This window comes from Tyto alba, unplaced genomic scaffold (assembly GCF_018691265.1).
Source record: "Tyto alba isolate M040663 unplaced genomic scaffold, T.alba_DEE_v4.0 Super-Scaffold_11, whole genome shotgun sequence".
NCBI lineage: Eukaryota > Metazoa > Chordata > Aves > Strigiformes > Tytonidae > Tyto > Tyto alba.
Window position 1 is genome coordinate 2314533 of NW_024881273.1, and position 27347 is coordinate 2341879.

The following is a 27347-nucleotide window of genomic DNA, read 5'->3' on the forward strand; positions in this document are numbered from 1 at the left end:
TGGCAAGGATGCCTTGAGCCAAGTCATCCCCTCTGTTCTTGATGCCCTCGTGCCAATCACAGTTTTCCTACTCTGCTTGTCTGAGAGACCGTTCTTCTCTTTGCCTGCAGCTTTGCTGTGTTGACTGGTATCTTTCCTTAATAAAGCAGATAGCAGGTAAGGTTGTAGGCAAAGGTATGTGGGCTGCTGGACAAGGAGAGACAGAAGTACAGAAAAATCCAGAGAGTAGGCGGAGGACAGAAAGCCATCCATGATTGCCTGTAAATCTCCTTCCAAGTCACCAGTGCAAGCTCCTCAGGTTTTTTTGGGGGTAGACAGTACTGAGGACTGACTATAGTCTGATCGTGTACTGCTTGTGTGAAGCTGCACGAGCCTTTCCTAGGCCTCTGCTTTGGACAAGAGCCAGACTTTCTGCAGACAGTATCAGAGCAAGTTAGTACATGCTCATGTATACTTGGTTTGGATACCTAAAAACACTGCTCTCTCCCTGAGGCTACAGACTCTGTCTAATATGTGTCAGCGTAAGCAACCCTTGCATGGTTCTCCAGAGAAGGGGAGGTATCCGAGAAAAAGATGCTCTCTTGGACCATACTTTGGGGTAAATACGTAGCCGTTTTGGTACAGGGGAGAAGGAGGAAGAGAAATGTACAGGCTTAGGGGAGCTTGTCTCCCTGAAGTCTTCCTCCCATCTTCCCGTGGGGTCTACTGTCTGCCTGTTTGCTTGTCAGTGTAAATGTTGATTGGACCCCTGACCAGCATGGGACTATCTTCTGCAGTACTGTTTCTCATGAGATCATGTGAATGGCACTATGTGATGACAGTATTTATTTAAAGGCCTTAGGTGAACTGACATGACCCAGCTCTCCTGTCTGTAAAGATTCTATTAAATGACACATAGTTATCAACATGGAGCATTTCCCCACCACCACTGTGTACTACCAGCTGTGTCCTTAACTGGCTCGAGGTGCAATAGCAGTTTGGAGCAGACACGAGATGCTTGTGTTTTACCCTCTCACCGTGTCATCTGTTCTTCCTGCACCTTCCTGTAAATGAAAGGAAGGTGCATGGCATGCTGAGAACTAAGGTCCCCAGCAACAGTCTGAAGACTGCTGAAATATTTTAAGATGCTAGGATTGTTTTCTTTCACAGCCCAGGGCTGTCATTATCTGAGCATTTGGATGCTCTTCCAAAGAGGCTGAAAGGAAAAGCCCTCCAGGAACTGCAGCAGAATAAACTCCCATCCAACAACAACAAATCCTGGCATGCAGCTACAGAGGTCTACACCAGGGCAAGTACTCCAGCAGTTTGCACTTTCACATTTGAGTCTGTGCTTCAGCTGTTGCAGACCAAATAACTTCATTATAGTGGGAGAGGCTGCAAAGACTAACCAAGAAACCCAGCAGCTGGGAGTTCAGCTTCCATCTTCTTTTAGTACTGATCACAACTCCAGCTCAGATTAACATGAAGCTGGCAGGAAAACGTAGCTCCAAGCATAACAACTCAGGAAGGGCTTATAGGCAGACTACATCAGAGGAATCCAGGCAGCAGTTATCTTGGTGAACTTCTGTATTAAGAAGGCTGTCTGTCTGGGAAAACTGAAGGAACTGTGTTCTAGAAGAATCTCATGAACAAGTCTATTAAACATCTCTACCGCTGAAGTCTGCCACACAGTGCTAAATTAAGCTGAGATGGCTGAAGGCAGTCACCCTGCCCTCTGCCAGCTGTCTACCTGGTTCCTCTCCTGCAGCAAGAGCAGATAAATGACATCCATATTTTCTCCTGAACCATTGCAACTTATAGCCTGGCCTGGCTTTAAGTGTAAGCTGCTGTATGGAGCCAGCCCAGTGTTCAGACTGGGAGCTGCTGGGGTGCAGGAGTGCCAGGCTCTGTGCAGCTGTCCTTGCTGGCTCTGCTTCACAAGGTTGCACTGTAGGATTGTAAGTTTTACTCATCCTGATTTAATGTCATGTCACACTTGAACACTACCAGTTGATATGTGGCAGTCAATATGACTTAGTGTGGCTAAATTTCACTTCTTCACTAGAATAGCATGTGGAGAAACTGCAAAGTGTTGAGCCTCTGCTTAAGAGCATGGCTGCAGCAAGAATGAGCAGGGTAAGAGGGAGGTTGAAGTGAGAAGCCAGTTCTCATGCCAAGGAGAACTCAGGCATTTCTGGTGTATCCTGCGTCAAGATTTATAAATGTTTCTGCTTCTCTGGCGCACTGGCCTCTGGGGAAAAAGACTTCTCAATTAAATTAAGCCTAAGAAACGTGGAGGTAACAGAAGAAACACATTAGTCTGGATGCCTGCCTTCTGTTTATTCACCCTGGTGCTTGGATGGGCACAGCACCAGTTGGCTGTTCCCTTATGAAATGATTAAATAATCCAACATCTGGCTCCTTTCTGAGTGTTAATACCTGCTTAGGTCCAAGCTAGACCTTCCAAACAGACCTAAAATTTCTAGTCTTCATAGAATCTTAAGTGCAAATTCCAGGGAAACTGATTCTGTGCCTTGAAGGTAATTAAATGGAGTGACTTGGGGAATTGCTGGCAGCAGGCTGTCTGTGGGGATGACAGGCTTTGACACTTACTCCTGCCGTGCATGTCCTTGTACAACTTGCCACTCAGAATAGCAGCGTTTCACGAGGGCTGTTTGACTGGCTGTGAAGCGCTGTGCTGAGGGTAGCATTGCTCTCGGAAGGCAGGAGCTGACTGTTTCTCCTCTGGTCAGTGCTAGCTCTGTGGAAGCTGGGGAATGGATGCAGGACATGTTGTGATGTTAACCCTTCACATAAAGCCATCTATTCCCCAGTCTCCCAGGGCAAGATTTCCCAAGCAACCTCAGGAGCTTCAAGGAAATGTTTTGTGTTTTACAAAACCCATCTTTACCCCTAGGGCTGTATCCAGAAGCACCTTTAGCAAAGCTTTCCCGTTACTTGTTTCAGTGTAGCATGAGCTCCACAACATCTTTCCTCTTCTGTGAGAGCCTTCCCCTGGCTAAGGGGAGAACTTGGGTATTTAGTTGTTCGCTACCAGGCAGCCAGGAGTCGTGTGTCTAGGGAAAGAGTGACCCTGCTGAATTGGGGAGCTATGTGGGCCCTCAAAGGTCTTTCACATTAGCTGCCACTTCTGCAGGAAGAAAAATCTATTGTACATAAGCTCCCTAGAGTGCTGAGAAGGCTCAAATATCTGCAGATGAATCCACTTCAGCAGAAAGCCAGCTCCACCAGAACGCTGACTCTGAACGCAGGAGCGTGAGCGGGCGCTGCCAGACACCCAGACATGGGTGGCCTCGGGCAGCAGGAGACGGCAGAATCGCCGCACTGCTTCGCCCTGGGAGGTGCAGGAACGCCTGCCCGTCCGGAGCTCGGAGCAGCACAATGGATTGGACTCATAAACAGCAACTTGACGTGCCTGACAGAGCACAATGTACTTAAAGTAGCAAACTAATTTCATCACCTCCCCTGCCAGGGCAAGAGGAGGCAGAGGGATTAGTTTGAACTCTGAGGATCATATAATAACATGGCAGCTGTATGTAGCTAGTAATCCACTGGGTGGATTAGCAAATTTAAAGTTGTCTAACTCCGCATAATGGGAAACTAAGAACATCAGCTTCCCTGTTCTACCTATTGCGTTTGCATTCCTTCCAGTGGAAGCATAGAACATGATGAGACAAGGTTTTCCAGTCTGTTATGAAATGGGAATCTAATGTGTGACTAATAGAGTATTGCTAGCAATATTACAAGCATCCATTCAGTCAGGAATATGGATTTAAGCTTTACTATGAGAGTGCATCTTAAATACCTGATGCAAAAGAGCACATTGCTATTTCAACAGACTAATGTTAAAACATGTCACTTCAGGTGCTCTGGGAGTGATGTCCTACAGCCTGTGCACTCCGTATGTCCTGAAGTCTGCAAGCAGACTGCTCCGATAATGCGTGGAGATTACCACTGAACTCCTCCCAGGCTCCCTGGTATAATTCCTATGCAACTGGCAAAAGAGCCTGGTAGAAAACACGGGACAGGAAGATGCCAAGGAGTAGATGTAACAACTGGAGTTTCTGCTTTTCTTACCACCTTCTCACTTTCCCCGTGCTCTAGGGGCAACTCTGAGTGCTGGGTAGCTCAAGGTTTTCTCCCTGGGGCAAGCGCTTTTAATCACAGACTGGAGACCAGAACCAGGCACAGCAGCAGGAAGGTTGTTTCAGAGCTTGTATCCATTTACTAAAGAAGAACTAGAGTAACCAGCTCTGTCAGAGCCTGGAAAACACAGAGCTGTGACTCCTCACCCTGCTCCCCAGTCCCCATCTGGAGTGGCAGAAGCAATGAGTAAGAGCCTGCCCATGCTGGGGGCTGCCCTCGTGCTTCGCTGGCTCCGTCACCAGCTGCTCCAGTGATGGCTCACGCTGCCTCCTCCCATGTCGCAGGGCACAGAGAGCAGCATAGGAAACGTTGTGCTGGGGCTTGTACTGTGTGACTTTTCTCTTCCGCTCCAGCAGAGAATTCCAGTGGAACACTGGAGTGCACAAAGGACGAAAGCTTCAGCACAACGTGCCCCTGCCAACACTTGGCAGGGCTGCTGGACCTTTCTCACTCTTGCAGTGCAAACTACCACTCACAATAAGATAGTAGCAAAATACTAGTTTCCACCAATAGCTTCCTCCAGTGTTTCTTCCCAGTTGCAACTGGTACTGCTGAGAGCCCATGGGAAAAAACTCTAGTATAGACAAGGCCTCTGCATGCAAATGAACACTACATAAATAACCCCCATCTTCCCTCAGTTCCTAGGTTGTGTACTCTATGCACTAGAATTCTCTTCAAAGACCTCCCAGTTCATTCTTTATGCTCTAATTAAGGATCAGTGCCAATTAACTATCGTCAATAGAGGAGCATCTTCCGCTCAGCAGCCAGGAAGTGTCTGAATAAGATTCTGCTGTACAATACGCACATGAAAAGGGAAGCCCTCCCTTTTTGGAAAGGGTTTCCAAGATTAAAAACCCAGTATAGAATACAGGATGCCTATTTTAAAAATATTGTGTGATAAGATTAACTGATGGCATCCATGAATGCAGAGTGGTTTCTTACATGCTTCACGTAGCACTCAGGCACGCTACTGCACTGCCAAGACCGAGCTAGATACCATCGGGGCAAAAACAGGTGTGAAAACAGAATGCAGCACTTTCTAGAAACTGATATTAAAATACTGTCTGCTTATTCTTGCAAGGGTGCTATGCGGTCAAAGATCAGCGGAAGTGTAGTGTCGTATCTGATGCTAAATATTTACTCAGATCAAAAATTACCAATAGTTATGCCAATATCTAAACTGCCTTAGTAGTTCCCACCTATTGCCTTTGCTTCCTATAGATGTTCACCTGTTCCATAAATAACCAGGCGATTTAGATTGCTGCTGCACTGTGTTCTGAGCAAGAGCTGTGCTAACACTCCGAGCAGGCAAAGGCAAGGGAATGTCATTTCTGAGCTTGGCCGGGGATGAATACATCAGCTCCCCAGCCAGTTACAGGCTAAGTTTAAAAAGCACTATTCTAAATGAAAATTAGATGGTTAAACACTGCGGGGGGAGGGGGAAAAATAGGATAATCCCTTCAAAGCTTTAAATGGAAGATTCTCAAACCAGCTTCAGCTGATGTGAGGCATATGAACAGCCTCAGAATTAAGCCCCCTGCAAACTTCAGCCAGGCACAACAGCTGCACTGCCTTTTGGGGCAGATACACTTGAACAGGTTATACATGCAGCAGATATAAGCTAGCCACCCTGCTAATCGTAGCTAAATCTGGTGACCAGTCATAGGCTGTTCTGAAGAATAAGGGGCTAGTGGAGGAAGAGCGTTGGACTTGATGATGAGAAACAGGAACTGTAAAACTGTATTGGAGGATTATCAGAAAGTAGCAAATTATTCCATGAGCAGCAGAATCCACAAAGTCTAGTCTGATGGGATTTACATCCATAACATCTGCTAGGCTACTTATATTTCAATATATAATAACATAATATATTTGGAATGGTCAATGAATTTGAGTACTTTTGTGGAACTGACTGTGTACATTTTATTTTTCAGACACACAAAAAAACCAAACAGGCTGAATAAATCTCTTGGGTTCAAGGAGAATTCCCATATCTGCTCAGCAGAGACTAAGGTTTTATGTTTGAGTTTTGCTAACTAATCCCTTTGCAAAGAGCAGGGGATGGGTCTATCCTAATATGCCTTGGGAATTTCCAGAGAAGCTTGTACCAGTTGTCCTGATTGTGCTGAGATTTGAGCTCCAGATAGGAAGGGTGAGGGGAACGCAGAACAGTGCACTGCAACCAAGTCACTCCAGTGCATGTAACCTATTATTCCACGTGGGGTTCAGCTCTTTTGAACTTACCCGAATCCTTCTCATGGCTGCCACAATCTCCACGCGGCTGTTGGGCCTGGGTACGTCCAAGCTACCGATGTACTGAAAGACAGAACAGTGAGATGTCTCTAAAGTAACGCATGAATTAACAGTGTAGGCTTCTTCAAAAGAAGCAGCGTGTCTCATTAATTTAGTCCCTGCTTGGTTAGACTCTCTTGACCCAGGACGTTACAGCAATATCTGTTGTGGATAACACTATCAAAGTCAGGAAGAAGTTGTGGATTTCTGACATGGGGTGTGAGCCTCTGGCCTCATTCAGATTCAGGATGCTTGGCAGCGCAGCGTCTGTTGCTAATCAAGTCATGATCCCATGGGTCTGAAAATGGGACTGTCCATCTTTTGTCATTCTTCACTACACCTGCTTTTAAAGACCCATAGCTAAAAGCACATAAGTGTTGGAAAGTTGCCAGGATGCGCAGCAACGAGCTTTTCTGGAAAAGGCTCAAGATTCTGGCCTAACTTCAGTCTGGACTATCCTCCCTCTGGACACCACCGCTGCTGCTGGGTTAGACCAGCTCAGCTGTCTGCAGAATCCTGGTAAACTCACTCAAATCAGTGCCCTACACCAGCTGTTTTTAAGCACGCTTACGGGCGCTGCTGTGCTAACCAAGCTGCCTGGCTGGGCTGCAATAGCGGCTGCCCTTGGCGCTGGATGTCTGCATTTAAGTGTAAGCACCAGTCCTAGCAGGGCCCCTTGCTGGGGGGCTGAGACACGGGCAGACGGCGGGTTCCCAGCGCCTCCGCCTCTACCACTTCACCACACCTACAGCTTTCTGCACGTCGTTTGCCTGTTCTCTTGCAGGCAATGTCAGTATGCTGCTGACGCTACGTGGGTTGTTAGGGAAGACCTGCAGGCAGACAGCTTCCTGCTGTGTGCTGTTCCCTGTGCCGCCTGTACTCTCCCCTGACACAGGGTTGTAACGCTTGTGTGCCAAAGCGGACTCCGGTTGTGTACCTGTTGGCAGGAGGTGGTACCTGTGGCAGCACACGTGGCGCAGATGCGTGGGAGGGCTGCCCACATCGCTGCCGAGCAGAGGAGGCACAAAGCTGCCGGCTCAGCCTTGGGAATGAGGGAATCATGCGGTGTCACGGACAGTCACCCCACATGTGGAACAAAAGGCTGTTAATGTTGTACGGCCGTGTGGCTCAGCTCTGAGGAAAGACTTGCATGTCCAGGACCCGTCGGTAAGGGCAAGAAAAATGCCATCTGAGTGAGAGGGTGAGGGGCCCGATGAGAAATGCCTGTGCCCCGCCAGCACGGGCAGGTGCTGGGTGCGGTGCTGTGGCGCTGGCAGCCGAGGGCAGGGTGCTGGACTTGGTGCTGGCAGGTTCCCTGGGGGGTCGGTGGGCTCCCCCAGTGCAGCACAGCCCATCTCTGCACGGCTGTCACAGGCAGGTTAGTGGGGGGGGAAAGGCACTTTGCAAAGCTTAGTCACCCTCTTAAGAGCATTCGGTTCATGAATTGCATCTGGGTTTTGAGTGTGTCATTTCAAGTTGTGGGGTTTAGGTTTTTTTAGAAGGTGTTCCCCTGTGGGGATGGTGGGGCGAGAGGGGGCAGCTAATCAGGAGGCCCTTGCAAACATTCAGGGTGATCATATAGATACAAACAGAAACAAAACACTTTCCCAAGAGCAGCCCCATAGCTATCACTGTTACTGATGTAGTTCTGGGTTTATTTCTCTAACACTTGCAGCTTGAAATGGGTTTTATTTTTAAAAACTTCTACTTGATAAGGCTTTCAGAGATGAGCTCTCCTGGCTCAGTATTTACTGCTCTTTCGCCTGCCTTGAAATAAACACCATAAGCAATCTGAAAGGTCATCTGGCTTTTCTGATGCTTCTGTAAATGCCTCTGCAAAGTGGCATTTTTAAGAGCAGTTAAGTTCAGCTATAGCCTTTGGTAAACCACAGGAGAGTCAAACCACTCAGACCATGAGAGCCTGAGGGCAGCAGGGAAAGGAGCGACAGAGCCAGGTTTTCCCTCTGCCCTGGTAGTGAGGGCATATCCACATCACTGCAGATCTGTGTTCTCTTTGGTTTGCAGGCACCTCCTTCCCTGCTCCGTGGTGGCTGTCAGTAGTGTCACAGGTAATCCAGATTAATTCAGTGCAGCCAGCTGGCCTTTTGTCTGCAAACAGAGCTGCAGTGGGGAACAGGCCATGGTACCAAAGGTAAATTAATAGGTGGGGGCAAGAGGAGAACTACGGACTGCTGAGCCAGAAGAGATGCTCCCAAACTCCCTGTTTGGGCCTTGCTGCAGAGTTTGGGTACTCGTGCTCCCACACAGAGCCCTGCCAGCTCACGAAGCTCTGCACAAACAGCCACCTTTCCACAAGCACCTCCCTGTACTGACCTCCTGAAGTTTGTCCCTGAAGATTATAGGGCAAGCAAGACAGTTTGGTATGTGGAAATTAGAGACTAAATGTGGTCAGTAGGATTGCCTGGTGCGAGACACCTGGCAGCCAGTTACAGCTTTGTCATTGTCAGAGTTGCAGCTGACTGATGTGCCCACAATGAGTGTCCTAATTGGAAGAGACAGACTTTAGAGCAGAACCGAGTAAGCACGTTACTAAGGCAATGCAAACCCCATCTCAGACCCACACATCTTAACAGTGTGTTATCCACTCTCCGAATAGCTCTGGATGCCTGAAGCTGTCTATCTGAAGAAGCCCATTTCAGTTAAAGGTACAGTTGCTTCACGTCTTTTAAAAATCAAAATAAGGATTTTTCTTCCTCTCAGCACAGTCTGTGGCATAGATAATGTTAATTTTAAAACAAAGCAAACCAAAAAACAAATCAAAGGTTAATCGTTTTTCTCCCCTAAGGAAGAGATTTTTAAAATATGTGATTAACTGTCTATTCAAATCCATTTTACATCATGCTTAAATCTTACAGCTCTTTCAGCAGGAAAACCAAAGTGCACAAAATTCGCATTTCAAAGCTTTATTTGAACATATATGCCCCTTCTTTCCAGCTCAGGAGACAGCAGGCATGAATTCCATTTCTAATCTGTGTTAGGCCACCTGCAAAGAGGGAAAGGGAACCCTAGAGTTGCTCCAGCAAAATGCAATTCTTCTTGTCAGCTGAATTATAAACCCATTCCCTGCGCTGTCTACAGAATGTCAATTCCAATGGAGTCACTTTCTGAGAGTGATGCTGCGCTGCCAGACTGCTGTTCAGATCAATGTGAAATTTCTGACAATATCGATATTTCCTTCCAATACAGGAAATCTGCATGCATTTAAACTAAGCCCTTGCCTGCCCAGCTTTTCACACAGGGGATAGGTCAGACGGAATAAGGCACTAATATGGTTTAAAGCAGCACATGAGCCTGGTTTCCAGGGGAATAGTGAGCTGTTAGCTCACTGCGGCAGGGATGGGGTCCTGCCTGATGGGGGACGGGACAAGCACCAGTCTGAGCAAGGACATGCACCTGCATCTGGCACGGGCAGTATCTGTGGCTCTGTCAAGAGGGGTCTTTCCAATCAGATCCCAAACGAAGCACTGAAGGTGGCTTCTAAGGATTTAACAGGTAGAAAAAAATACCAGGAAAAGCGCGAGAGACCTGTTTGATTGTGATAATCGAGTGTAAGGCTTTCATAATTTCTTGGTGTTTTCCTTCAGAGTTCCTTAGATCTGGCCCAGAGTTGCACGGGCTAGGGGCGCTTCCAGAGCTGAAGAAATACACCCTGGGCAGGGCTGGAGGGGGCACAGCGAGCCCCGGCTTCGAGCCCGCGGTGCCACCGGCCCCGTGGCCAGCACATGCCCCACTGGTGGCAAGCGTGTCCAGGGCTGGTCCGCAACAGGCGAGGGCAGAGATGGCCCAGCGCTGCGGGGGGGACCCGCCCGGGGAAGCCTCTGCCAAAGCCCCCCCGGAGCCTGGAAAGGGGCGAGGGGCTCTGACGGGCGGGGGTGGGGGGGAGCGCGGCCGGGGCTCACCTTGGCCTGGAAGTGGATGCCGTGCTGGAAGGCCTCCTCGTTGTGCAGCGGGACGCGGGAGTCGCAGCCATCGTCCACCAGGTTGTACCGGTTCTTCACCGGCATGGCGGCGGGCGGGCGGGCGCCTCAGGCCGCAGCCCCGCCGGGCATCCCCGCCGGAGCCCCGGGGCGAGGGGTACGGGGCTGCCGGCACCCGAGCCCGGCCGCGTTTTGAATGAGCGTCCGCGGGTGCGAGCGGGGCCCCGGCCCCCGCCGCGGCGCCATTGGCCCGAAGTTCCCTCATGTGATTGCGGGAAAGGGGGGGGGGGGGGGGGGCGGTGGGAGCCCGCCCTGCCCGCGGCCGCCCCGCCTCGGCCGGCCCGCTCGCGCCGGGGAGAAGCGTCGCCTCAGCGGGCTGTAGCGGCGCGGAGGTTCCCGGGGCCTTGGCGGCGCCTTCGTTCTGGTAATCCCGGTTTCCCTGGGCGCCCGGTGAGAGCCGGGCCGCGGCCCGGTGGAAGGAGCAGAGGTCCGTGGCTCTGGAAGGGGAGGTTTTGCCTTGCGGAGGCTTCACAATAAACGCGCGAAGCAGCGCGTCGAAGTTTGGCTCGCGGAGGTTTTGCATGTCTGGGGCTCTCGGGGCCCAACGGGGCCATTGCGATCCAGAGGAGCAATACCGTATCATAACCTCCAAGGACACAAAAATACTAAACCCCAGTCCTGAGCTGTAAATGTATAGCGAGGAGGTGACCCCAGTATGCCTGGGAGTGGGGTGGTGTTGCCTTGGCGGTGAGCTGCAGCCCTGGCGGCAGGGGCCATGGATGCTCTCAACCAAATTGTTTGCTGTTTTGGATAGCGTAAATCCCGCTGTATCATGTCAGCGGCACCTGCTCCGTTTCCCGTGTTGGAAATTATAAAAAGACAGTGTGCACAATGACCCGGGGTCTCGCTGCAGCTCCTGCACAAGAATGGTGGGCTAACGTGTGTGTAACGGGCTAATGTGACTTAGCAGCTCGGTCAGTAATTAGCACATGCCCCCTGTCAGGAGCCTGTCGCGCAGTTGATGTCCACTGATGGACTTGATATCCCGTCAGGATTTTAGCTGCGGGTATGGGCTGTTACCACAGTACCTGCGTGCTCGGGGTGCTGCTCCGGGGCGCCCGACGTGCCCCAGCTCTCAGCAGGCACCGGCTCGGGTAGGGGATGGGGGCAGGGGCACCCACGCAGCTGTGACGGCGAGACCCGAGATGTGTCTTCTGATGGTTCATACAGCCGCGCTCTCTGCCCTTTACAGGAATGATCAGAAATGGGAGTTGTGTAGAACCCAAGGGGTGGAGGCTTATATGCTCCAACTGATCTCATCTGGGTCCCCCCAGAATTAATTTTTGAGTGATCAGTTCTAACTTTTTGTCATACAAATAATTCCCCAGATGGATGCTTGCATGTCATTGGGCACTGCCTTTTATGTGGCTTTCACATTAGCAAGAGAGAAAATTTTGGCTACAGGCAGACCGTGCACAACTCCCTGTCTCCATCTCAGGAGCGTAATCATCCTGAGTTTCTTGGCATCTATGAGTATTTGTAAATCAGTGGGAGATGGGCAAGAGCCAAAAATCCAGAAATGTAAGAGAGGGAAAAAAAAGTCCAAAGACTTTGTGGTGTTAGTGTGGTCAGCCTCCTGTCTTTGCAAAGTTTTTCTGTTCTCAGACTAACAACTTTTTTTTCCTTCCAAGTTGTAATGTTGCATTACTCTCTCATTTAAATATTCACATTTATGCTAATCCCTCTTTTATACGGCATAACTGAAAATAGGTTTTGTTTCAGGTATGTAAATAAATTGGTTTCTGTCCAATATGCAACTGTAGATACACATCTCACCTGCAGATCCGTCAGTTTAGTTCTTTGTTGGTGTTTTTTTGTGTGATCTTTATGCTATCGTCTAGTGTGTACTTAGAACATTTCATGGCACTTATCTTGTACGAATCTTCATTTAAAAAATACCTGTTGACCTGAATTAATAACCTAGATTTTGTGTGGAAATGTCCTTGGCCTGATTGAGCAAGATTCAGTCCTTTGGTCCTAAATCCAAGGAGGAGATGCCACCCAGTCAGCCTATGCTTATGCTTCCTTTGATGCTAATGCCAGCAAAGCTCAACTAGTAAGGGAAAAAAACCCTAACACAGCCACTGCTGGTGAGTCTCTACATTGATTCTGCAATACTGCATTTTAACTGAGGCATGCATGAACCTGTCATGGTGCTGAGCTGCTGAAAGTTTCTTCTCATTACCCTCACATTGCCAAAAGAGCATTCCTATATAAGTGGGAGCATATGGACTTCACTTGGGATAGTTACATTTTTTTAATCTGATAGAACAGGCTGAAATAACAAGAATGGTCCTTTTTTTTTTTCTGCTGTTCTGGTGCCCGCCAGTATCCCACAGATTATGAACTCCTGTGGGTAGGGGGAAGGAAACATCTCATGGGAATCCTGAGAAAAAGAAGGCAACTGTGATTTAATAAAGCTTGCAGTGCCAGACTGTGTTAGATCACAATTGAATGGAGGTGTTTAATATTCCACATTCATTAACTTCTGTGAACTTTCTGTAGGTCTGAGCTCTTCTAAGGTTAATGGTTTGGATCTGAGTTTGAGAGTCGAGTTTGAAGGCTGCTAAACTTAAAAAGCTGTTAACTTTGTAGTTTGTTGGACAAAGAAAATTTTTTGACTCTGTTGCAGGTGAGAAAGCTGTATGCCTTTTCTGGATAATAAAACTGGGCAAGTAAGCGGAATTAAACAGTTACACAGTACATTGTCATGGATTTAGTATAAACAAACCCCTACTAGCATTACCCCTTCTTGACGTGAACAGTTAGCCAAACTTCATAGTGGGTGTTTGCATCAGATGGAGGTACTGAGCTAGTTGTTCCTTTGATGTGCAAAGCACACACAGAAAGTCCCATTTCTTTGAACACAGTAGGAGTGAAGCACCAAAGACAGCTTCTTGGCTCATAGCTTCAAGTGTTTTTCCAGAGAACAGGTTTATCTCAGCTTTCTTTTTCAGGCGCAGGCTACCAAGATTGCTTGCCTTCTCTTTCTCTCACGTGGATGCACATTTTTGTCTGCATTGACATTTACTTTGCATGGAAATCCCTCCTCCTATATAGCTTTGGTTTTTTGAAGAGACCTCGAATGTGGTGTAAATCAGGTAGTGGGTATTATATGCAGGGTGTTCTTTAATCGTTTTGTCAGTTAGTTTGCAGGGAAGGTAGCTGCTGCTCCTGTCTGAGCCTGTCAGGTTTCTTTCAAACCCACCTTCACAACTCAGATAAATGAGTTGCAGAGGCACTGCGTGCTTTCCAAAGGAGACCTGGTCTTGATGCCAAGGAATTTTCCTCCCTTCTGCTAACCATTTCAAGCTCTTATTTCTGCACAGCAGAGCTGCAAAAATTTTAAATGATAAATAAGATGTGATACAGCAAGGACAACCAGACAGACATCCAGCATTGGCAGAGAAAACCTCCGTTACCGGAAATCACTTCCATATCATACTTGTAAGATCTGAGAGAACTGTGCGTGCTTACTATCTTAGCAGATATGGTCTTGTCATGCGACTTTATCAATGTTATTAATATGTATTTGTGCTGGTGCAATTTTCAGAGCCAAGTCTCCAGTGTACTATCCTGCTGGCAGACTTGCAGTGTGCCTGTAGACATCCCTTTGGGATTTAGGAGCTGAATTCACTTGCTATTCTTCAGGAGATACTTGCTTGAAAGCAGCATTTTTCTGTGTACATTTAATAAAGTGGCAGAATGAAGCAAAGCATGTCCAATTCATAGTTACTGAAACAGCACTTACTGCCATAGAGTTTCATCAATTAAGACCAAAGGAACTTAACTGACTTACTGATGGCTTTATAGGACAGAGAGATGAATACAGGTGAATCATATGAGGTGTGCATCAAAGCAATAAAACCCTTCCCTAATTTCAGTGACTTTGAATTTTATATCAGTTATAATGGTAATTTAAGAGTTTGGGTGTTGGTTTTGTGCATAATACTAACAACCAGCTTCTGTCCCCTCCTTATGCAGAACAGAATGAGCTGATGTGGGGGAAGGGGAGGACAGCATATTATGGAAATAACACGCTCTGCTAGTGGAAGCAAAAAATTGTGTACTGCAGTTGGATTTCCAAAATTTCAGATGCATTTTACTTCCCTTACAATTGCTTTCTTTACTCAAGGAAGCAAAATTAAGCAGTACTACTGCTACACAGCAAAATCTGTTGGCTTTTCTTGCTATCTTAAGACAGTCAGCAATCATAAGATGCAGACTTAAGGGGAACAGTGTGTCAGGAGCTTTCCACAGCCACGAAATGTCATCATACTGGGCTACTGCAAGGTCCCAGGGTTATGTATGTATTTTTCCTTCTGTTGTTCTAGGAAGATGTGCTCTCCCCTAGTGAAAAAATGATCTAGAAGGAAAGGGAGGTAAAGATTTATATTCCCCACTACGCAACTGCTCAACCTTAATTTAAATGAATTGATCTTGAGCTTCAGTTTAACAGAAAAAATGGGAACAGATCAAAAAGCCCAACCATTGCCAAATCTGAACTTTTCTGCATAGATAAATTATCAAAATAAAGATGGATGAAGTAGTTAAGAAATGTGTTTTGACCTGCAGTTCGTCTTGTTTGCTATACATCAAATAACTCTCTATCACTCATGATCACTAGGTGATAAACTCTTTGTTTAACCAGGTAAGCCTGGGAGCACCAACCATGTCCTATAAATGCTGCTGTGCGATGAAATACAGAGGCAAGAATAGATAAATTAGGTACTGCTGACTGAAATTGTGTGATGTTACCTTCTGTTGTATTTGGGATTTGAAGAGAACAGAGAAAACTCGCAGGCAAAATCTTTAAGTGAGTCTCTGAAGCTGCCACATGATATGAAGTCAGATGTGGCGTGTGGAACTGTAATTGTTTCAGCCCCCTCAGACAGTGTCATACGTGTCCTCTGCAGGTACAGGTCTGCTTGGTTAGATGATACCGCCAGATTTGTGTTGCTCAAGAAGAAACAGATTTAATGTCTTGAAGGTTCAGTTTAGCAGCACAGCCAGGCAATCCACCCACTGGAATTGCAAGCCTCTTTCACGCATGGCCAGTTCCAAAGTTCTGTGCAACAGGACTCGGGAATGAAAAATGTCATCTACAATTATGCATATTTTCATCATCTTCTATCATGCAAATCCCCCCACCCCAAGTATGCAGCAAATGTTTTGTTTGCATATGTAGGTCAACCACAAATCTTCAGCGGTCTAACATAAACATTGGAAACATAGGTTGATGTATACAGATTTAATCCCAATCTGAAGCATAACACCACCACTGACATTTTCCAAGTGGTGTCTGTTTACTAGATATGTTTTCTTCTGGCTTTTCGTTTTATAAAGCATTGCTTTCTTATTGACTTGTGAAAGTACAACTGACAGAAAATACCATCATTGCAAAAGGAACTAATAACTTCAGGCATGGATGGATAGTTCTTAATGAGTAACCTTTTTTTAAAAAAAAATAATAATAGCTTGAGGAGTATGTTCTTTTTCAAAATGGTACATTAAAGTATTTCTTCAAATAATTATTATTTTGCCACTGGTAGGAGGCCAGTTTTATATGATATTTTAAAAAGATTATGTGCTGTGGAAGGTGTCCCTGCCCATGGCAGGGGGGTTGGAACTAGGTGATCTTTAAGGTCCTTTCCAACCCAAACCATTCTATGATTCTTTTTGCAAATTACACGCTACTTAGTATTTTCCTTGTCTTGGCTATCTTTTCAAAAAGAAAAATAGAGAAAAGAACACATTTATTGTTCTTATGATGCTAGATGAAAGCTAGAAATTTTGATGCAGTCTCAGTGACCAAAAAGCTTACTCGAAGAAGTCAAATATATTATTTAAGAAAAATGTTACTTATTGAACTCATAAGCTTGATGTGTTTTCGTGTCTAACTCATGAATTCTGTATACCACGAGTTGGCAGTACAGTTCACCTTCAGTATGAGTTGCTTGGATCAGCACACTATCATGATGTGAAACTTGTACTGTTCAATTTACTGCCTGGGAAGGTGTAATTCTTAGAATTAGAATATTCTAATATTAGAATATTCAGTGAGAATATTCCTGCAAATACATACAGAGTACCTGCTAGAACAGTTCTGGGAAACAGGCCGATCTCTAGAGTGATTCTCCAGGATGTTACTCATCAGCGGTCTGCATCTGTAAAATTGCTTTATTATCAGACTCATCCTTGGATCTGACGGCTACCTGTGCACATTATGGCGTATTTGCACACACAAACATCAGGTTAACGATGTCATGGTATAATGACTCAGTATGTTATGATTTAGGTTAAATGAGAGTGAAGTTGTTGGCCTAAGAGATGAGTAAAATACTGTACAATCAGTGTCCTTCCCCATTCCCATAAAACTAGACTAGCACCTCTGTTATATTTGATATCCTGAATTTAACTAATAAAAGTACAGGGACATTACATCAGGAGACAGTTTTTTTGGCTTTTACAAGGCCAAAATACTCTGAGATTGGAATTGAAGTATCTCTTGAAGGTATGTGATACTGTGCTGATAAATGTACACCTATACCAATTCTCTGCCAAATTCCCTCCCGTGTAGGAGAGCACACTTTGTTCTGTCCTGCCTACAAATACCATCACCACAGTGACACTGGAAGATGATTCAGAAAAAATTCCTTCTCCCAGCACAGTCTAACAGATGTACAATTCTAGACAGAATACACATTCTTGTTCACTTGTTATCTGTCCTGATTTCAGCTGGGATAGAGCTAATTTTCCTCCTCTTAGTATCTAGAACAGTGCTGTGTTTTGGATTCAGTCTGGGATTTGATATGAGAATAATGTTAATAATACACTGATGTTTTTAGCTGTTGCTAAGAAATCAAGGACTTTTCAACTTCCCACGGCCTGCCAGTGTACAGGTGCAGAAGAAACTGGGTGGGAGCACAGCCAGAGCAATGGACCCAAATTGGCCAGTAGAATACTCCATATCATGTAACATCATGCTCAGTCTATAAGTGAGGGTGGATTGGGAAGCTCGCTCTTGTTTCTGGGATTGTGGTTTCAGAATTTTCTTTTCTCTGGGATTGATAGCCTGGAACAGGCTGGACATTGGTCAGCAGGTGCTGAGTAATCACATTGTGAATTACTTGTTTGTATTTTCTATTATTACTATTACTACTTTATATTATTTCAATTATTAAATCATTGTTATCTCAACCTACAAGTCTCCTTACCCTAACCCCTCCAGCTCTCCCCCATTCCCCAGGGGCGGGGAGGGTGTGAGTGGCTAGCTGACTGAGTTTAAACCACTACATTATCACAAGATAGTAACAATTTGTTCTTATCTACAACTCCCTCTGAGTGACGGTCTCTGGAAATAAGCTTGTGTTTAAGAGCACATGGTAACTTTAGATTTCCCCTCTCCTCACAGGGGACAGATGGTCTAAAGTTTCTTATTTCTCTCCTGCTGCTAGATCCAGCTTGCAGTATTCAGCAGGATACGCTCTACTTCTGCATTACCTTGCTACCTTATTACTTCTCAACCTATATTTTACTCCCCTACCTTGTAGTACCTGAATACCATGTACAGTCTGACTTCGTGCTGCACACTACAGGCCATCTCTATTTATCTCAACATGAAATGAAGGTTTTATCCATACAATACAGTGCAAACCAGGTATCTGATATATTACAGCTTCTCTGGTAGAGAAACAACTAGTACGTTATTGGCCTGTAAGAAATGTAGTTATATCATAATTAGATATAAAAATATTTCCCCTTTGCAATCATTTTGTTTGGTATTTCCCACACTCCAAAGCCTCTTAATGCTTTGGCCCATTTTAACTATTTCCCTGGCTTTCCTTCAGCACTGCTGACATTGGTGAGGATAAATCTAATATATGTTTAAAAATGTTCACCCGGGAGCCTGGCTGTAAAATAAGAGACAGTCAGGTCATCATTTAAAATCACACTCCAGTTGGCAGTCACCAACACATGGTGGTTGGTGAGATAACCAGGACATGCCCTTCAGTGATGGACACAGAAAAGACACCACCTGGGCAGATCAGCCTTGCCAAAGTGACAGGACCCCCTCTGAGCTCCTGCTTGCACAGCAAAACGCTCCCAAGTTTTTAATTATCACAGCTGTAAAAAAAAAAAAAAAAAAAAAAGAAAAAAAAATGTACATCATTTAATATCAACCTGAGAGCAACCAAGAGCGAGTTATGTGACCTCAGCCTTCCTGGTTACTTCACATTGTAAGAAACAACATTGTAATTAATTAATTAATTAGTTTCTTTGTTGCCTGCAAGGGTAAATGGTGGGACATAGGTGATGCACTGAAAACATATGTGTAGAGTTAGGATTGCAGGTGAAGCTTTAGTTTGCTACTGAAATAAGACAGTATCTTGGTGATTAAGCTTTCTTTAGAAATGACTGCTGACTTGTGGAAAAGGGTCCACACGCACAGAATCACAGTTACTGGCAAATTGTGTCTTATGTCTTGGTTTCTGTAAAATAGCAGGCAGCATGTGAGGTGAAAATAAGATATTAATCCAAATGTTCCTAAAACCTGGTCTGGCAGAGTAAAAGATACATTCCTATCTCGTCTTGGTCTGAGGAGTTCCAGTCAGGAGCTTAGTCTTGATGTAACCTTTTTATTTTAACTTGCAGCTACCTGGAAGTCCCAACTTTTTGCTGTATTTATTTAAAGCTTGCTTTCATCCGAATGGTTTCTTCTGACGTCCAGTTCCAGTCCTGCTCCATCGCAGGAAAACTTTTGTGACAGCTCCTTCATGCAGAATCCTTCCCCCCCCCGCCCCAGGTCTTGCACCTAAGCCGGCAGCCGGGCGGGATTTCGCAGGGTGCAGCGCCCTCGCCTGCCCGCGCTGCCATCTCGGGTTTTTGCTACCTTTCAGACAACGCGCGGTTCACTTGCATGTTCTCAAGTTCATTGCCTGTTAACTAATACTATGAAGGATTCACGTAACTGCTGGTAGGCCTATTCATTCAGTTCTCACCATCGTAAACGCGGTTTTTGCATTTTCTTGCTGTGCATTTGACTCGCTCAGGCAACGGAAGTGTTTAAAATCCAGAGATTAAAGTGACTTTTGCGGCATGGTTTTCAGATGAAATTGTGCAGCACTGGATAGACCACGGAAACACCCGTTTTGGGAGGTATTTCCAGCAGAGGGTTCAGGGCCGAAGGGCCCTTCAGTCAACGCGCCCCACGCTCCCCCTCAGAGCAAGTGCCACAGCATCACTCTGCCAGTGTGGGCTTTCCGGGCGGGTTTTAATTAAAAATAATTCAAGAAAATGCAGAAACTAATCCAACTATACAGCGGACGTTAGTCCAGAAGAGCAAGTTGGGCGTTACTAGGCAAGGGTGAGGAAACTGAAGAGCTAAGCCGTGCTGTCAGTCTGAGGTAGAGAAGTGGGGCTTTGTCTCGGGGTGACGGCACCGGGCCCTCCCCCCCGCCTCGCGTACAAACCACTCCACCACACGATAAGAAGCGGATTTGATTTCTCAGCCAGGCGGGCAGGGGTTTCGGCGGCAAAGCCAACCTCTGGCAGACGCTGCCCGATCCCCACGACCGACCCGAGTCGCTGAGCTCCCGCCCGGCACCGCCCGCTCCCAATATGGCCGCCCCTGCGCCTTTCCCAAATGGCCTCCCCGGAAGGGGCCGGCTTTACCGCCCCCATCCTGCCCGCACCCAAAATGGCCGAGCCGGTCTCAGCCCGTCGCTGCCGGCGGGGCGGAGCCAGCGCCGTCCCCGCCTCACGGCGATTGGCCCCTTGCGCGGCCCGTCGGCCGGCTCCGCTGTCATGGCAACGGGCGGGGCGCGGGGGCGGCGGCCGGGCCGAGGCGGCGCCGCGGGATGGAGCCGGCCGGGGCCCCGCCGCAGGGCTGCGCCCCGGCCCGGGAGGCGGAGGAGCCGCCGGGGTCCCCGGCCCTCCCCGCCGAGGAGCCCCCGGGGGAGGAGGCGCTGCCCGCCGCCGAGCGGGACCCCCGCGGTGCCGGCCCGCCCGGGCGGGCGGCGCGGGGCAGGGGGCGGCGGGCCCCGGGCCGGCGCGGGGGGGAGGAAGGGGGCCGCGCCGCCCGGCGGCCCCGCGTCACGGTGGACAGCTCCAAGGCCAAGACCTCGCTGGAGGCGCTGAAGATCAGCCTGCGGCAGCTCCGCTGGAGGGAGGTGAGCGCCCGCCCGGCCCGCGGGGCAGCCGGTTCCTCGCCGAGCACCGAGCCCGGCTCTCGGGAGGCTCCCGGGGCTGCCTTCCCCTTCCCCGCCGGGCCCCGGCCCGGACTCTCCCTCCGGTCCCGCCGCTGCTCTGCCGGCGAAACCTCCCCTCAGTTGCCTTGGGGGTCTGCCTCCGGCAAAGAGTTTCCCCTTCCTCCTCCTCTTCCTCCTCCTCTCCCCCCGCCTCCCCGACCAGCGCCAACGCAGGCTCCCGCAGCCGGGGGCTCCTTCCAGCTGGTGTCATCTCCACACGTGTTATTTCTAATTAGATGTCAAGTCTGGAGGCTGATTTGTTTCATGACCAAAAGTGCTACCACCGGTTATGCAAGCCGAAATAGGGGTAATCGGATATTATACTTCAGAGCTTAAACAGATCGTTGAAAAGGGCAAGAAAGAAACCAGCCCCTATGTAGAAATGTTCAGTGTGTTGTGTCACTTTGCATTTCTTTCCTTTCACCTTTCCCTCATACTACGGGTACAAGACAGTGGACAAAAAAGCATGACCTGCTGTCTGATCTGATGGAAAAGCCTCTGCATCACAGATTATCTTGAAGGCATGTCAGAGTGCTGTGTATGACTGAAATAATATTAAACCATCTAATAAAGCATACATAACAGGCTTTAGCCTTCTAAATTATTGTATGTAGAGACAGTATGGCTTTTTTTTTTTTTTTTTTTTTCCTTCCCTGCAGCTTGAGTCATATGTTTTCTCTGTGCTGTGGAAGGAGTTCAGTGTCTGCCTGTTTATGCAGAACTGGAGTCATGACAGTATGGGAGCTGGCACAAAACTGATGCTTTGGAGCTCCTTATTTAAATCCTGAAGAGATTTATATCTTATTAAGATGCCATATTGTTCTCAAATTGTAAAGATTTTCTTTCCATAATAACTTTATCAGTGGCTTTATAGAAGTTGAGATGGCTTCTAGCAGCTTTTCAAGGAACTTCTGTAAGAAAAAGGGTATTTGGAGTCCATTTGGAAGTGGGAAGCTGGAGGGGACATAAAGCGGAAGGATAAAACCTGAGGATGAATTGTTTCTTCACGTTCAGAGCTAAGATGCAGCAGTGTGATTTATGGCATCCGTTCTAATTTACAAAGCTGCCTTTGGGATGCCCACTCACAAGATACTAATGTTTCTGTGCACCTGATGCTTTTTTAAACAAAATTTGTACAGAGTTGGGGTAGACAGTATATTCTATGTTGTTCCTAACATCAGAGATAAACACCACAGATTTATTTTCTGGAGAATTGAGTGTCAATAACTATTACCTGTGTTTATTCATAATGTCCTAAATACCTAATACCACAGATACACAGATGCTCCTTGCCAGGAAGAGGAATGCTTTCTCATTCTCTGCCTTCATAAAACTTTATTTCAAGATTTTTGTTATTTAAATCCAGTGGGAGAATTTCAAAGTCTCGTATAAATGTTCCAGTTCTCAACTCCTGTTCTTAGAGCAAAATAGTAATGAAACACCAGAGGCATGAAACTAAAACCTCCTGTGGGCACCTCTTGTACCCCTCAGTGCACCTGTGGAGTGTCTGTCAGCAGCCTTGCTCTGTAGTTTACTCTGTGACGTACAGAGCAAGGGGGACTTCACACTTAATTTCTTTGTGCTTATGGTTAAGTTTTATGTTCAGAGTGCCCAATGCTATTCCAGTGAGTGTTTCTGAATACCTGATTTAAGTTAGCCTCGCATATTATGTTGGTAACAAGCCATACTTACTGGTTAATTTTGTCTAGTGTTTACTGAGATTTTACTGGTTTGCATGTCTATCTTGCACTTGGTATTCAGTCCTCCAAAATGACCTCTTTCACATGCTCTTGTCCCTTTCGTGAATATCTGCACTGTATTAATCATCCTCCTCCTTCCTGCTCTGCATCCCGCAACAGCAATTGCTTTTGCCTTTACTTCATCTTTCTTTGTTTACTGTCTCCCTCAATATCCTTTCTCCTCCATCCACTAGTTCAGTCAATATTTTTCATTTAGCCTGTTGCTTCCTCTTCTGGCCACTCTGTGCTCTTAATAAAGAAGAGACCTAATACAGAATTTTGTGATGCTCAACTGTAACATCTAGGTGACCAATAGTTAATTTCCTGTAAACAAGTCACTGTAATTGTATTTCTGTATGTTTTCCAGCTTATAAATAGGTTAATAAGTATGACTGTGATGTTACCTTTTGTCAAGAAAGGATTTTCTCATATCAATGTATGAGAGTCAAATCAGGTTTAGGTGTTTTTTTGTTTGGTGTTTTTTGTTGTTGTTTGTTTTTGTTTTGTTTTGTTTTTTTGTTTTCTTTCTTTCTTTCTTTACCTCTCACCCCCACATCCCTCACCTAAATGTGGAAAGAGTGTTGAAAGGGGAAGCAATATTAGCTATGACTTAACTAGTACTTTTTACATTGTGGAAAATATGAAGGTGAAATTCTTCTAGGATGGGAGCAAGAAAACTGTTGACTTCAAGCTAGCAAACTTCAGTAGACATGGAATCAGTAGGTGAGATCTCGTCTACATTTGAAGAGAAAAATAAACAACATTAAGAAGCAGAATCCAAGGAGAACTCTTTTATTCAAGTTACGCATAATTTTGAAAGCTCTCCCTTTCAAATGTTTAGAAAAAATAGCACTAAAATATTTGTTCCAGTAACCCTCAGAGTTTGCTGACAACACCAAGCTGTGTGGTGTGGCCGACACACTGGAGGGCAGGGATGCCCTTCAGAGGGACCTGGCCAGGCTGGAGAGGTGAGCCTGGGCAAACCTCATGACCTTCAACAAGGCCAAGTGCAAGGTCCTGCCCGGGGGTCGGGGCAATCCCCAGCACAAACCCAGGCTGGGCCCTTGAGGAGTGGCTGGAGAGCAGCCCCGAGGAGAGGGACTGGGGGGGTTGGTGGGGGGAAAACTGCCCGTGAGGCAGCACTGTGTGCTCACAGCCCAGAACCCACCCGTGCCCTGGGCTGCAGCCAGAGCAGGGGGGGCAGCAGGGCCAGGGAGGGGATTGTCCCCCTCTGCTCCGCTCTGGGGAGACCCCCCTGCAGTGCTGGGGCCAGCTCGGGGGCCCCCAACAGCAGAAGGACCCGGAGCTGCTCGAGCGGGGCCAGAGGAGGCCACGGAGATGCTGGGGGGCTGGAGCAGCTCCCCTGGGGGGCCGGGCTGAGAGAGTTGGGGGGGTTCAGCCTGGAGAAGAGAAGGCTCCGGGGAGACCCTGAGAGTGGCCTCCCAGTGATCAAAGGGGGTGCAGGAAAGGTGGGGAGGGACTCTTGATCAGGGGGATGGGGATAGGACGAGAGGTAATGGTTTTAAACTGCCAGAGGGCAGATTTAGGTGAGATCTAAGGCAGAAATTCCTCCCTGTTTGGGGGGTGAGGCGCTGGCCCAGGGTGCCCAGAGCAGCTGTGGGTGCCCCCTCCCTGGAAGGGTTCAAGGCCAGGTTGGACGGGGCTGGGAGCCCCCTGGGCTGGGGGAAGGGGGCCCTGCCCGGGGCAGGGGGGGGCTCTGGGGGGGCTTTAAGGTCCCTTCCAACCCAAACCAGGCTGTGAGTCTATGAACTATCACCGATGGCCAGCCTTGGAAGTAGCTGCACTGTTCTGGCAGGACCAGCAGAGGGAATACAGATATTGTTTGTTATAGGATCCATGAAAATAATGTGAAAAAAATCTTAGAAGTGGTAATGAAATGCATATATTTTAAATACTGATGTTTCAGGGGCTGGGATTCTACTGTCATCGCTTGCAATCACCTTGAAAAGTATTATACATCCTGGGCTCTGATTTAGTATATTTGATCCTTTTCCCTCACCACTTTTTCATTTTTTCCCCATTGCTGCTTTTGTTTTGTTTCTGTTCTTCTCTGTATGCTCCTGGATGTGTTGGCTTGAATATTTTGTTGGGCAAAAGACATTAGAATAGGCTTTTTAAAGTCCTTTTTATCAAGAGCTTTTTCTATGTAATGGATAGCATTATTATGGTGTCATGTAGGCTATTTGGTTTTTGTTTTAAGTTGTACATTCTGAAATCTCCTTGCTGTAGTTACCTTGGCTTGCCAAAAGAGCTTTATTTCAGTAATAGTCTGTTTTTGCAATATGTTTCCTGATAATTTGTAGAAGTAAGACGTAATGCACCGTGTGATTACAGAGTTGTCCACATGTTAAGTCTTCATTTTAGTAAACTAACAGATGGTAAATGCCTTTATAAGACAAAAAAAAAAAAAAAGGAAGAATACTTTAAACATGGTTAATATTGCTGAGCAGTTTATTCTATGACACTGATACATGAGGAAGAGGTGAAAGGGTCTGAGAGAGCAATTTGACTATTGAGATTCTGTTATTGGAATGAAAAGATAGAAAAAAAACAGCCTTTTTTTCAGCTGTGGGAATTTAGAGTAAATTAAATTATCAACCCTGTCTGGGGTAATGTGCAGGGGTGGACCTTTTAAAAAGCATTGCAGAATTTTAATGTGCATGCCAGTGAAGCAATTACTCCCATCACTAGATTGGACTATCTGATTTAGTGTGTCAGATTCTTTAAATGAACATGATATGCCAAATGAAATAACGGGCACAAATTGAGCTTGCATCCCGAGTTTATTCATCACTTAATAAATTATTTCTTCGGTTAGCTTTCAATTACCAGGAAAATGGAAGAAGCAGATGTCTTGGGCATCAAATATCCCAGCATTAAGCGTTTCATTTGTCTTGCTGTTCAGTAGCTGCACGGAGGCGTAGAAATAGTTTGAAATTTTATGCTGGGGAAAGCTGACTAGAAGACAAGAGTCATCCAACTTGTCATTAAACATGACGGAAAGGACTGGACTGTGAGACAATTTAAATTATTGGCTTCTAATCAAAAGGTAGAAATGACCCGTCAGACAAATTTGACTATGATGGATTATTAATTGTGTCAAAGTTGTGGAAACAATTCTGTTCTCTTTTGTGGCTCCTTGGTTTTGTTCTGACAAGTGCCCCCCAGCTCTGAATAAAAAAGACTTTAAATAAATTGTCCAAAGAGCTATGGAATTGGTTGCAACCTGAAAGTTGTTTGCGGTGCCTGATCCTAGGACCAGGCTCTCAGGTTTCCTGCACGGGACGAGCAGGCAGCAGCACGGACGGCGCCGGTCCCGCTGGGGCTGTGAGCTCCCCCGGTCCCCGGGCTGTGAGCACCGGGGCTTTGGCATCCGTGCAGATCTCGGCTATTCCAGCTGACACCTGGGAGCTGGAGACAGAAGTTATTATGAGAACAGAGCACTGCTTCAAGCATCCACCTTTCTTTGTAGCTAGTCCCCCGCACCAGGAGCTGGCGGAAAGGCCTCTTTTACCAGAATAAGATTAATTTATATCCGCTCGGCACTGCCAGAGGGAGCCAACTAATCAAACTAGTTTGTTCCTTTCCAAACACTATTCTTATGTAAAAGTATAGCGCAGATAATAAAGAATCCTTCCCAGCTCATTCAGGAGTTGAATTCGGTCCCGTTGTTGGATAAATCCAAATAATCTTGATTTGTCAGGAGTAGGGAAGTTGCTGTGCTGAGTCGCTGATGCGGGGGTGCAGTGTTTCCATTTTCCAGTCCAGAGGTGCTCACTCTTCATCTGTTGTGAAATGATTTCTGTGCAGTGTTTGTAAAGTGCTTTGATATCCTCTGCAGATGAAAGGTGTTATATAAATGCAAATTTCATTCCTTTCATTTCAATTTCATTTAATAAATAAATAAATTGTTCATATATAGTGGGAAGGGCGCTCTGAGACCTAATACTGCATCTGTATTCTGGATATACCTGTGGAGAGAGGTTAAGGCCACCGATTGTCTTTCAGAGCCTACCAGAATTAATTTTCACTTGCACAAAAACAGATTTTGCAGACTGAATAATAATAAGTGAAGAATCCACTGGCTCTGTTAAATTGGGTATCTCATCCCTATGAGTAAAGAAATAGAGGAAGGATGCATTGCTCAATTAGCATTTTAAATTAATTTTTCAAGGCTCTTTACTGAGGAAACTGAAATTTTAATTAAAGTAGCAAATAAAGTAATTCACTCAAAGCTTTATGAGTTTCTTTTTTTCTGTCATATTGGAAAAAAAGATCCAGTGCTTAAAGAAATTTTTAAAGTAAGAAAAATTACATTTGGAGTAAAGAACAAGTAGTTTCTGCAAAATCCTGTGATTCTTTCAATAAGTAGATGGTATTGAAGTCATTGGGTAATGAGGGTAGTAGATATTTCATACAAGTATGTACTAAAAATGCTGTGGTCAGAAACATAGCATATTTATTTGAAAAAGATATAACCTAATAGTAGAAGAGATTCCTGTGAATGTATTCCATATGCTATTTAATTAATGGCATCTACATGGAGTTGCAGATAAAATGGTTTTTTTGGGTTGATAAAAGGGAATGTGTGTAAGAGAACAGATGTGGAAAATAAGAGTACCTTTTTCACACAAAACTAATTATTTATTATTATTGTGACATGGATTACAAATGTATTATTTTTAACAATTTTTTGCTTTGAATTGTTGGTGCTGTTAGTTTGTAGGGCTTTTGTTCTTACTGCTGATAGCTTGCTTTTTTTAAACCATTTTACTACTATTAGAAACTGTTGTTATCAGTAATTAGCAGTTCTGTTTCAAAGCTCTGCAGACTTTATTTAAAGTTGATCGTCTTGTTAATAGAAAACTATAGAGTCTTCCAATTTATGGTGAAATCTTGTG

General features: G+C 46.1%; 2 protein-coding genes across 4 annotated transcripts in view; one reads left to right on the forward strand and one right to left on the reverse strand.

The window, feature by feature from the left end:
• The window catches only part of LOC116964829 (carboxyl-terminal PDZ ligand of neuronal nitric oxide synthase protein-like), a 38311-nt gene extending 27685 nt beyond the window's left edge, over positions 1-10626 (reverse strand). Inside the window, exons 1-2 of the mRNA XM_042786963.1 lie at positions 10359-10626; positions 6391-6462 (exon numbers count right to left, since the gene is read on the reverse strand). Of these exons, the coding sequence (XP_042642897.1) occupies positions 6391-6462; positions 10359-10463 (177 nt within the window). The 5' untranslated portion in view covers positions 10464-10626. The remainder of the gene's footprint in view (positions 1-6390; positions 6463-10358) is intronic.
• A 9637-nt stretch (positions 10627-20263) lies between these two features.
• The window catches only part of TTLL11 (tubulin tyrosine ligase like 11), a 54333-nt gene continuing 47249 nt past the window's right edge, over positions 20264-27347 (forward strand). For all 3 annotated transcript variants that reach the window (XM_033005640.2, XM_042786936.1, XM_042786937.1), the window contains exon 1: positions 20264-20608. In XM_033005640.2, the coding sequence (XP_032861531.2) occupies positions 20297-20608 (312 nt within the window). In that variant the 5' untranslated portion in view covers positions 20264-20296. The remainder of the gene's footprint in view (positions 20609-27347) is intronic.